General features: G+C 40.8%; 1 protein-coding gene and 1 pseudogene across 6 annotated transcripts in view; one reads left to right on the forward strand and one right to left on the reverse strand.

Annotated features, from left to right (window-relative positions):
- The first annotated feature begins 2789 nt into the window (after positions 1-2789).
- LOC137298581 (zinc finger MYM-type protein 4-like) lies at positions 2790-4399 on the forward strand (annotated as a pseudogene).
- An 83-nt stretch (positions 4400-4482) lies between these two features.
- Positions 4483-12897, reverse strand: part of LOC137297690 (epidermal growth factor receptor-like) — a 172124-nt gene continuing 163709 nt past the window's right edge. For all 6 annotated transcript variants that reach the window (XM_067829611.1, XM_067829608.1, XM_067829609.1 and 3 more), the window contains 2 exons: positions 11914-12096; positions 4483-9912 (listed from right to left, as the gene is read on the reverse strand). In XM_067829611.1, the coding sequence (XP_067685712.1) occupies positions 9635-9912; positions 11914-12096 (461 nt within the window). In that variant the 3' untranslated portion in view covers positions 4483-9634. The remainder of the gene's footprint in view (positions 9913-11913; positions 12097-12897) is intronic.

The raw sequence follows: 12897 nt of genomic DNA on the forward strand, positions 1-12897 counted from the left end.
CAACTGGTGATCGAATATGATTATGCAGATACTGTTTCCAAACATCCACGTGGTAGTTTACTTGCTCAGTGTGATATTCTAGACTGTTGGATGTTGGTGGGAGCGTTTCATTTAATGTTTTGTCTCATCTACAGACATCACTGGGTTGTTTGGTACATACATTGAACTAAAATTCTGTGCGATGTGATCTGGTAATGTCGATAGGCTTTTGTATTGTAAGTTCTAGTTTGTAGATATTATAATACGCCAGTGTACTGATGTATTGTTTTATTGTTGGACTTGTTTCTTGATGTCTTTCTTGGTTGGCAGTGTGTGGCAGTATATGGCAAAAATAAGCACTCATACACGGCGGGCACATCCGATTTCCATGAACAAAAACAGGTCTTCTCGAGTTCACAACTTTCAAAACAACAAAACAAACATGTACAATTGCTGATTACGTGTTTTAATGTCATCATTCCCAACATGGAACAGTACAAAATCCTCGAACATAAACGCCATCATTGTTGCCGCAGAAAGTGTGTCTAAACTGCCCTTGTTCAAATTTGAGATTTGAACAAGGTCAAAGGTAACTGAAGCCCGACACGTAAAACCAGAGACAAAAACCTTTTTTGAGAAAAAAAACAACTCTGGAACCGTGTTCCCTCAACGTATGCAACGCTACCTATTCTACTGGAGGGTTTACAGCAGTAGACACGCATAGTACATTGTCACAAAATCACTGTGGCCCTTCCGAAGAATCCTTGATCCACTTCTATCCATGGAATGTCTTCAAGGCAGTCGTCCTGCCTCTGGGGGACTTCAGGGTCCATTTCCGCCCCCAGGACATGCTATCCACGCTCCTGAAAATAAACATATTTCATATCATTGGTAATGTGTGCATTAATGCAAAATATATGCCTCCATGTTACAATCTCGAACACGAAACTCAAGTTGTGACATATCATTGTAAACAAGGATGCATTTTATGTTTTTTAAAAGATCGTTCGGAAAAACACAATTGCTTCCGTGGGGAACGGTTCTACTAATAAAGGTAAATAGTATTTTACATCATGTATACCTCCCACACATATTAAGTGTTGTTTTTACACCGCTTTTAGCGATATATCAGCTATATCACGGCGAGAAACAACACATATATGCGTCACATATCATTCCCATTGGTAAATCGAATTACGGTTGTTTGGAGCATCATGAGCGAACGTTTTAACCACTCGGTTATTTGACGATCCCCATAGATTTAAATGCAAAACAAATATGTCGGGACGTGAAAACAAAATTTATTCTAAATTTTAAACTCAAATATTGAAATACTTTACCAGTAGGTGCGCGAGCAGTCGGCCAGTACACTGACTTTCAGAGTGACCAGCCGGGACTTGCTTTGCCTCGAGCTACCTACTGAAGGACGGAATGGTGGGTTAACACTAAGTTATGCCATCTATAGATAGAATCGTACAGGGCATGCACGAAGGGGGCCCTATCTACACTACCACCTAAATCTACCAGTCAAGTGCAGTCAGCATTGGGCCTACAAGGGATGCTGAAAAGACTGGGGTCACAGAGTGTGCCAACCCTAAACTAGCTGGGTTGTTGTAACAACCATCCTGACTGTACAATCAGGCCCTAGCACCGAACCTACTCCATGTACAGTCGGCGGGGGGCTACGCGGAGAGCGGATGTACTATGGAGCCACCATGAGACAAAAGCTCATCCCATCGGTCCCTTGGAAAGTCCAGGTGGAAGGGTTTAGAGGGACACAACACCAAATCCAGAATGTGCCAGGGTTCCTGCGTCTGAAAGAAATGAATCATGCATAGGCATCAGGAATCACATTTCTCGCGGATGTAGATTGGTTTAACAACAGCGAGTAAGTGTGGTTTTATGCCACTTTGGCAATCTTCCAACGACGGGCTTCAGAAGTGGACGTGAGACACAGTATTTAAGTGGGGACTCGAACACTGGCACTGAACGTGGCGTGCCAACATTTGAACAAGTAAGCTACACTACCACCAGTATCAACCTTTCCCATCCATACCTAAATGGCCGTATACTATGAGAGAATGAGTGTGCACTGTATATTAAACAAGCATTCATGAAGACGCATGCTATCTTTGAAACTGATTTGGAAACACCTGCCTGTCTGGTCCTCTGTCGCCCTTCCGAAGAATGCTTGAAGTCGTCCTACCTCTACAGAATCTCAAGACTTTCTGTCCCCACGACGAATATTTCACATCATTGTGAGTCGGTGCTCAGACTCCAAGCGGGCTTCAGTCGCTCGCTTGGTGTGCAGCTGTTTTTGACCAACAAGACACAATACAGCAATCCCAGTCGCTACTGTTAATTTGAAGAATATGGAGCGAGAAGATGGTGATGACATTTCCATAACGCAATCGCAATGGATAGCGAAAGCAGTGACAGTGATCGTGAGTTTGAGTTTAGATTTGGCGAACCCCTTGATAATAACGCCATTGATAAAGAACTTGAAATTTGTGTTCCTAAGTCTACAAATTGCTGTGTTTACTAGATGACAGGAGGAAAGATGCCAGAGAGCCATGAAATACAATTTGGAATTTGCCGAAGGTGTGTTTGTCAGAAAGTGTATTCGAAATGGGTGCTGAGAACCTTAATCTCGCCCTGAAATTCTTCTTGTTCGAAGCCCGGAAACAAGACGGATGGTTGTATCCATCTCATACATTGTATGGTATATACACCTCGTTACAAAGCGCCATCAGAGCAAAGGGATGCACAGTGAACATGTTTGAAGATAAGGAGTTTGAAGACAGTCGTCGATGTCTGGACGCAGTTATGCGCAAACGTTCTGCTGAGGGTCTAGGAGCTGGAAGCCAACAGAAACGATATCCCTCACTGAGGAAGAGCAGCTTTGGCAGTGTGGAGCGCTGGGAGACGACACCTCCAGAAAACTTCTAGATACAGTGCTGTATCTTACAGGTTAGTCTTACTAAATACTCTATTCATGTACATATTGATTATAGTTATCATAAGCTTTTATATTCTTTAGCTGAAGAAAAAATGCTCATATATAAATGATGTAGTTATTTTGGTCTTTTTGTAGGATTACACTTCGCTCTTCGAGGGGGTAAGGAACATAGGACCTTGAGGATGTTTACCAAACCACAAACAACGGGACCTCATACGGATGGCAACGGCCGAAAGTTCCTTCTGTACACCAAGCTCCGAAGAAAGTGCGGGCATATGAAAACATTAACAAGGACCGATGTTACGTCAGTATTTTCCAGAAGTACAGATCATTGTGGTGAGTATATTTTCTATCAATGAATCAACATTTAAAAACAATAAAGAAAATTAAAAAATAACAAATTTAACATCTATAAGATGAAAATATTACGATTTTCTTTCAATTAAGTGGATAAAGTATTTCAGAAATCATTCTTTGTTGTTTTTTTAATACAGTGTGGATGGCAAAACGACCGATTACTTCTACTTCACTCCTCGCGCCAGACCCAAGGATGGAAGTTGGTTTCTGAAAACCCCGGTTGGCCACAATGCGCTCCAATCTACAGTCAAACGGCTTTGTCAAGTTGGTGGTTTACAGGGTAACAAAACAAATTCATTGAGAGCTTCAACTGCCACAAGGCTGTATCAGGCCAACGTGGACGAGCAAATGATTTGTGAAATCACCGGTAAGAATACATTCGACATTGCTAGACAATATTTCAATGTTTACATGATTGTAACAATTATCTCATTCACGTAACACACATTGTAGCCAATGTAAATAGCACTCAAGATTAATTACCTTTGAAATAATCTAATTTCAGTCGCCATTATTTCACAACCTTTTATTAAGACAAAACTACTTTATGTGCTTTGAGATATGTGAAGGTCCCGAGGTAGAATAGGCCTTCAGCAGCCCATGCTTGCCATAAAAGGCGACCATGCTTGTCGTAAGAGGTGACTAACGGGATCGGGTGGTCAGGCTTGCTGACTTGGTTGGCACATGTCATTGGTTCCCAATTGCGCAGATCGATGCTCATGTTGTTGATCACTGGATAGTCTGGTCCAGACCCGATTATTTACAGAAAGCCGCCATATAGCTGGCATATTGCTGAGTGCAGCGTAAAAGTAAACTCACTCACTCACTCACTCACTCACTCACTTAAAATTTAAAGATGAGTTATGTTTGCAAACCACGACAAGGACTTATCTGATAGTTAAGACACAACCAGGAGATCCAAATCTACAAAGCACACCAGAGGCACCACAAGTCAAATGCTGGACTAGGCTTCAAAATGGGCTACAGTACCACATGCCACAACATAACTGACATGTCATCTCACTGGTCATGTTGGTAACTGCAGAAAGACATCCAGTCTTGGAAACGAGTTCAGTCAATACAAAACAGAGATACTGGGAGTAAACATCTTATGACAAGAAGCTAAGCTAGACTATGCCATCCGATGTTCAATGTATGGTTGATGAAAGACAACATAATCCATGAAAGCACATACATTTTTTTAATTAATCAAAACAACTTAATTACATCTTTGTGGCCTAAAACAAACAAATGAAATGAAAATGAATGACATTTGGCTTATATCCAGAAAAACATCTATGCAAGCACATCAGTAAGCAGTACAGGTACAATACATATGACTGTACATATGACTGTACGTATGACTGTACAGTGCTATTGGTAGATACATGAATATACTCACAATTATGTCACATGATCCAAGGCAGCTTTGAGGCATAACATAAACCTAGGTCAAGGTGGGTTGTGGGTGGATGGTGGAGTGTGTGTTTGATCACAGGAGCCCACTATATGTTGATGCTCCAGTGTCAGATGACACACATATGGATCTGTCATAGAAAGGAGTTGTAGTGTCCAATAACATACAAATGGGAGGAGGAAAAGAGGACAGCTCTGGGAGGGGAACGAGAATATCTTTTACATGTTACGTAACATACTTAGGGAAGAGGGAATATAAGACAGTTAGTCGTCAAGGTAACATACACATAGCGGGGAAGGGAAAGAGGTTTTGGTGTTATATAACAAGACAACATGGGACACTGTTCTTGCTTCAGCAATATTTGCTAAACTGAGAAAGACTTTATTACAAACAGATCGCTTAAGTATTCTAATACATCAACATATTGTTTACTTGAGGAAATAAGCCTGCCTTTTTGTCACAAGACCAGATACAGTGGTCTGTCTACCCGTTTCATCTTACAAGGTCAATATCAATCAACAAAGCAACTTGGCAACATTAATTGCTTCTTTTTACTGAAACAATATTTGCCCACACAACCTTCAGGGCTCATGATTCTCATGTAACTCAGCAGTATTTTGTTTTACAGTCACAGATTGTAACAGTACCACCAGTCTTATTTGGTGAAGAACAATACTGCATTTTATGATCTCATTACACTGTCATATGTTGGACACAACACTCCAGAAGGAATGCTAAATTCAAGCAAAACAAACCTATACAGATTATTGCATAGTAAGATGATAGAGATGAGAAATTATGCAAGATGCTGATCCATGGTCCTCAATACTTGCCACCAAGACAACATACGTATTGATGAAATATCTACCACTGACAGTCATGTAGACATGTCATCTACCACTGACAAAATGTCATGTAAACACATCATCTACCACTGACACAATGTCACGTAGACGTCATCTACCACTGACACCCTGTTATGTAGACACATGATCTACCACTGACACACTGTCATGTAGATATGTCATCTATCACTGACACCCTGTCATGTAGACACGTCATCTACCACTGATACCCTGTCATGTAGACACGTCATCTACCACTGACACACTGTCATGTAGACACATCATATATCACATCAGCTGTCAGTGCAGACATTGTATCAGACATACCATGCCCAGTCAACTGTCTGTGAAGACACTGTCTTAGTATACACACTGTGTCAGCTGTCTGCTGTGACTACACTGTCTTCACACAGGCACTATGCCAGTGAAGACAATGTTTTAGTACAGCAATTACGTCTGAATAAGCATTGGCTAAACATACAGGCTGACTTCAGCTTGTTACATCAGATGTTCCTGGTGTAAAGTAAACGACTTGATACTAGCACAGCGACAAAAATATTATATCCAAAGTCAGTCTAAAAAACAGTAACAATGCTAATTAAAATCCAACATACAATTTAATTGTTTCTAAAAAACTCACTTGGAACATATTTACAGCCAAGGAGAGCAAGTGGTCATGATACATCAACAAAAGATGTTCAGAACAGCGATGGTTTAGATCTAGGATGGTATTCCCTTCTGACAGTCAATCATTTCAATCAAAAATTGGTTTCATTTGATATTTTGATGTTATCTAGCTATATTTTCAAATCAGTATATATAAATGCTAGACTTGAGCAGGAGAACATACATCAAAAAGGTCTTAATAAAACAAAGAAGTGAGTTATGTAAGCATATTTACAGAACCATTCCAATACCCCTGATGTAAGGTATCCCTCAAAAGAGTTTTCCCTTTCTTTCACCTGTCAATAGGTCATAGAACTTAAATTTTCAACATCTGCTGGATACAAAGATTTTCTTTGTGGTTTCAGTGATTGTACAACTCTGTATTAAAGTAAGAAGTATTGGTACTTGAGAAATACTTCAGTGCATCAAAGTATATCTAGATCACTGGCCAGTGGTTGAGCAAACAAATGATTCACCTGAATCTTATTAACTTAACAATTAACTAAATCATAAAATGTAACGTTGTAACAATACACAGAAATACAATTGATCCTTTACATTAATAACTGCACATGAAGCCCAAATAGAACAGTAGACAACAGCACAAGCTTTGGTATGAACATGCCAGCTGTAAGCCTACCACTGGTGCCGTCCTACAAGAACACAGACAATTAACTTTCTTCAAACAGAAAAATAAGTAGTCAACATTAGAATCTGATTTCTCAATGTAAGTTTCCAGCTACAGTGTTTTCATACTTTATTCCCTCAGTTCATCAGTGTTGTGGGGCTCTGTAAGTAGTCTGGTGTAAATCATTATAATTGTTCATGGACGGCAAACAGATTTGTTCATAAAGAAATTTATATGTACACATCAAAATAGCTGGTGACGGTATATGGAACTAAACTTCACATCAGGCATAGCAGAAATATTTCATCATAAATGTTCAGTTACCTGTGGCATCTGCTAACAGTTACCTGTGTCATATGCTGCTATCAGTTACCTGTGGCATATGCTATCTACAATACACATGAAGTTAGAGCCTTTCCTTGATGCTGTACCTATTCGGCTGTGAAGATTATGCAGTTTGCTAAAGACAAATGCACAGTCAACATGCCAGAGAAATAGCAAAATATTTGTGTATACTCTTGTAAGCAGATCAATATAATCTTTTTATTTGTAATCAATTACCTAGAGATATATATTTGCTGGTAGCATCAATGACAATGTAATTCTGGTCCTAGTATTAGTACAAGAACTGTAAACATGGGGGCAGGTGGGTGGCAATCAGATTTGTACAGAGTACTACTCTATAGCATGGCACATTATGAAGATCTGTGAGGTATGTAGGCTTACAAAACATGAGTAAAAATCTGCATAGATGCAAAAATCACATTCACTTGTTCCTTCATTATCTTTTGTAAGCCTGAAACATGTAATTGTGCTTGTAGTATACAGTGGTATATAAAAATATGAGTTTTAACAACTATCTATATACAACATAAAAAGTTACTAATGTACATGATGACTGACAAGCTACTGTACAAACACGAGACTGACAAGTGTTCAATACACAAACATGACATTATCAACTACTTTCCTGACAGTATCAGAAGGTGCAACCAACTATCAATAGAAGGTACCACCAACTATCAACAAAATGTACCACCTACTATTAACACAATGTACCACCTACTACCAACAGGAGGTACCACCAACATAATACCAGGTGGTAGAACCTTCATAATGCCATGAAGGTACCAACATCAGTTGAAATCTTCACAAATTAAAAGCCACAATACAACAGGTTACAACAAGAACTGTTGTCCACAAAATGCGCAATTTACAAAAAATGGAACAGTTTTCAGAATGTAAAATACTTTATTGAAAAGAAGCTGAGATGTCTGTGTGTACATCCACTGAATAAAACCTGAATAAAACTGCTGTTTGTGGTGTTGAAATATGACTTAACTTTATAAAAACTGTCAAAGATGTCACCTTCGTGTATTGAACATTTGATGGCATATAAAATATTCATATGCAAATATTTAGATACAGACAGGAACAAATTATTTCCATAATAGCGCCAACCTGTACACTGGTTAAAGCATGTGCAGGCGAGAGATAATTTTTTCCCAAGATTTCATAATAAGAATTTGTACTTATGTACTTCTGTAAACATAGAATGGAAATAGTTTTTATGTGATATAAAATTAGAAGTCTTGACTTTATGCATACAGCCAGTTCACATCGCAGTTAAATGTGGACAAATATATCTTGACCCCTCAACACATGAACTTTAGTCCCGAGATCCTGCCATGCTAAAACCATCTGAATATGTACGACTTCCTAAGATGTGTGTCCAATTCACTATGTGGGAGTCTTCACCAAATCTTGGCTATCATCACTGGTTTACACACAAAAGATTAGATGCAGAGTCACCAATGTTTTCTTTATAGCCCTGTAAACTGTTTCTTCTCTGAGGGATTTCACACATATGAGCACCAAGGTCACATTTCACTATGTCTGCCAGGGACATGGATGGTTTTGATTTACATCTGGAGTTGATGGGGAATATATAACACCTGCTAAGTTGAATCTGAGCAAGTTATCACACTGGAAATATTTTGTTTAGGGTATTAAGATGTTTATGTAAAATCCATTGGTCCATATGTCATCAGTTAAAATGGCAGGAGCATTCATTTTTGATCACATCAAATTATGCCTCTTTCAAAGATTTTGCCACAAGCTTCTAGCCACTTTGCACATAAATTTGTGAATTAATTAATGGCATGATGTTGCAAACCTTCCTTCACAACAGTGACATATGTGCAACAAAACATTCTTATCACATCAGGTGACAGGCACAACAAATATTCCTGTGATGTCACTGAATGAAAGAGTTCCAGCCCTGCGGACTCTGATCGCTACTACTAGCTAGAGTAGCTCAACTAGTAGCTGACAAGGTTCTGTACATAACAACTCCATGGCATCGCCCAACAGAGCAACACTGCTACCATGGCAACAACATAACAACTGGCAGTATGTAGACAACTTGTGGATGTAGTTCTGCACTAATCATGTAATCAGATTTCAATGCCTTGTACCAACAGCAGCTGCAACACCAAGGCTATTAACAGCTAGTCTCAGACACATCACAGTGACTCTTAGGTACTCTGTCACTAACATCTAGACATAGTCTCAGTCATTCAGACACTTCAAGTGTTTTCTGCAGACAACAGTCATATGCAGTATTGAGCCTAACATTACAAATCCAGTAAGGTGAAGGTCGGACAGTCTCCTCTACATCCCGCCTCTGAGCATTGAGTAAGTGTCAGGGTCCCAGCATGTAACATCACAGAGGTGAGTTGTCCCAGAGTTGTCTGCCCTATCTCTTATACTGTGCACCAATGCTACACAGTTGTTTCTGAGTTCTGATCAGATGCCAAAACAAATGGTTTGGATTCTGGGTGACCGCCAATATCATTGTAGTAGTTGTGTCCATTTGACATGACTGACTTAGGCATAATGATAGGTGGGTGCACTCCATTGTGACGAGGCTTTGTCCACGGTTCATCTTCCGACCTATCGAAGTATTCAGGATTGGCAACAGCCCTTGGTGATGACACAGGCAACATCCGGTCAGTGTCTGTGGGCTCCTCATCAAACACCTTTTCATTCTGATAGTATCCTGTAAAAAAAGGGAATCATGTAGCTTGGTATCATTCAGTAGTTTTTAATCATTCTCCCAGTTTTATATCTCCTATAACATTGCCACAGATGACTTTAAAATGGAGAATTCCTTTTCTTGACACTCAGTTACTCAACAGTCTAGTATTGACTGTCTGTCAAGTTTCTACTGTAGGTTATCTTCTCACTGTCTGTACCAAATATCCAGTTTCTACTGTATGTTGTCCTCTCTCTGTCACCATCCAATGTCCAGTTTCCACGGTCTGATGTCCTGTGTCACCACCAAATATCCCGTTTCTACTGTCTGTGTCCTCTCACCGTCACCACCCAATGTCTAGTATCGACTGTCTTTTGGTCATCTCACTGTCACCACCCAATGTCTAGTTCCTACTGTGTGTTGTCTCCTCACTGTCACCACCCAATGTCTTGTATCGACTGTCTTTTGGTCCTCTCACTGTCACCACCCAATGTCTAGTTCCTACTGTGTGTTGTCTTCTCACTGTCACCACCCAATGTCTTGTATCGACTGTCTTTTGGTCCTCTCACTGTCACCACCCAATGTCTGATGTCCTGTGTCACCACCAAATATCCCGTTTCTACTGTCTGTGTCCTCTCACCGTCACCACCCAATGTCTAGTATCGACTGTCTGTTGGTTTTCTCACTGTTACCACCCAATGTCTAGTATCGACTGTCTGTTGGTTCTCTCACTGTCACCACCCAATGTCTAGCGTCGACTGTCTGTTGGTTCTCTCACTGTCACCACCCAATGTCTAGCATCAACTGTCTGTTGGTTCTCTCACTGTCACCACCCAATGTCTAGCGTCGACTGTCTGTTGGTTCTCTCACTGTCACCACCCAATGTCTAGCATCGTCTGTCTGTTAGTTCTCTCACTGTCACCACCCAATGTCTAGCGTCGACTGTCTGTTGGTTCTCTCACTGTCACCACCCAATGTCTAGCATCGTCTGTCTGTTGGTTCTCTCACTGTCACCACCCAATGTCTAGCATCGTCTGTCTGTTGGTCTTCTCACTGTCACCACCCAATGTCTAGCGTCGTCTGTCTGTTGGTTCTCTCACTGTCACCACCCAATGTCTAGCATCGTCTGTCTGTTGGTTCTCTCACTGTCACCACCCAATGTCGAGTTTCTACTGTCCGATGGTCCTCTCACTGTCACCACCCAATGTCTAGCATCGTCTGTCTGTTGGTTCTCTCACTGTCACCACCCAATGTCTAGCGTCGACTGTCTGTTGGTTCTCTCACTGTCACCACCCAATGTCTAGCGTCGACTGTCTGTTGGTTCTCTCACTGTCACCACCCAATGTCTAGCATCGTCTGTCTGTTGGTTCTCTCACTGTCACCACCCAATGTCTAGCATCGTCTGTCTGTTGGTCTTCTCACTGTCACCACCCAATGTCTAGCGTCGTCTGTCTGTTGGTTCTCTCACTGTCACCACCCAATGTCTAGCATCATCTGTCTGTTGGTTCTCTCACTGTCACCACCCAATGTCGAGTTTCTACTGTCCGATGGTCCTCTCACTGTCACCACCCAATGTCTAGCATCGTCTGTCTGTTGGTTCTCTCACTGTCACCACCCAATGTCTAGCGTCGACTGTCTGTTGGTTCTCTCACTGTCACCTTCCAATGTCTAGCGTCGACTGTCTGTTGGTTCTCTCACTGTCACCATCCAATGTCTAGCATCGTCTGTCTGTTGGTTCTCTCACTTTCACCACCCAATGTCTAGCATCGTCTGTCTGTTGGTCTTCTCACTGTCACCACCCAATGTCTAGCGTCGTCTGTCAGTTGGTTCTCTCACTGTCACCACCCAATGTCTAGCATCGTCTGTCTGTTGGTTCTCTCACTGTCACCACCCAATGTCTAGTATCGACTGTCTGTTGGTCATCTCACTGTCAGTACTGAATGTCAGGTATCTACTGTAAGTAGGTCCTCTGTCACCACCCAATGTCTAGTATGTGTGAGGTATTCAACATTCTGTCAGTTCTACCTTTATCACTCAGGTCCATGTAGGCTGCAGGGTTGGCTGACTTGGGCTGCAGGTAGTCATCCTCATCCAGTGGGAGCTTCAGAGGGACTTCTTGTTTTTTGGGGATTGGTGAGATGTGGCTGTCAGGGAAGCCACTGTATGCAGGATGTCCGGCCATGTTAGGGGGGATGCCATCTATCTCATCTGCAATCACAAATTTGCGTTATATAAGGCATAACGCATGCCACCTCAGCTGACCATCAATAGCGGTCTGCTGAAATCTCGTTCACACAAAGGATGATGTACTTTGCTGACAAGTGTCGCTTTTATTTAGTCCCACTCTACTGTGTATTCTCTATACTCCATTACAATGAACATAATTCTAGTATATGATTTTGAGAGGGATTTGCTGTTGCATTCTTAATAATCTTATTCAATACTTTCTACATTAAATATTATATGTAGTGTGAAGAGGCTATCTTCCACATTCACATAGCCTGTTCATATGCCCAAATGATGAACAAATTCACAAATTTTTCTACAAACAGTTCAATACATTTTCTTTGTTAAACAAGACAAAATATATTACACGCACACCTCTACAAAATGACACTTTACAAAATGTTCACTGTGATTTCATAGAGATTTAACTCACAACCCTTACTAAGCATTGTCCACACTGAAGGTGATGTGCATCAATTATTGAGATTGCAAAGAAACTCTTTTTCAGGTCTTCGAAATTTACCTCGACATGAATGATCAATGTGTCAAAAATATTTCTGTTCTATAAAGAAAGAAGATGTCTGTGATGTACTGTGACATGTGAACCCACACGGCCATTAGAAAGTGGTCAAATATAACATAAGTCATATCTGGAAATATTTTTTTCAGTTAAGTACAGATTCTAGTCTTTTGGGTCTTGGGCAATCCGGGTTTGAACCCACAGTCACAGAGTTTGGCACCTACTCACCAGTATATAAAGTCATGCACCCTTTTGAAGAGTGT

This window comes from Haliotis asinina, chromosome 10 (genome assembly GCF_037392515.1).
Source record: "Haliotis asinina isolate JCU_RB_2024 chromosome 10, JCU_Hal_asi_v2, whole genome shotgun sequence".
In the NCBI taxonomy this organism is placed as follows: Eukaryota; Metazoa; Mollusca; class Gastropoda; order Lepetellida; family Haliotidae; genus Haliotis; species Haliotis asinina.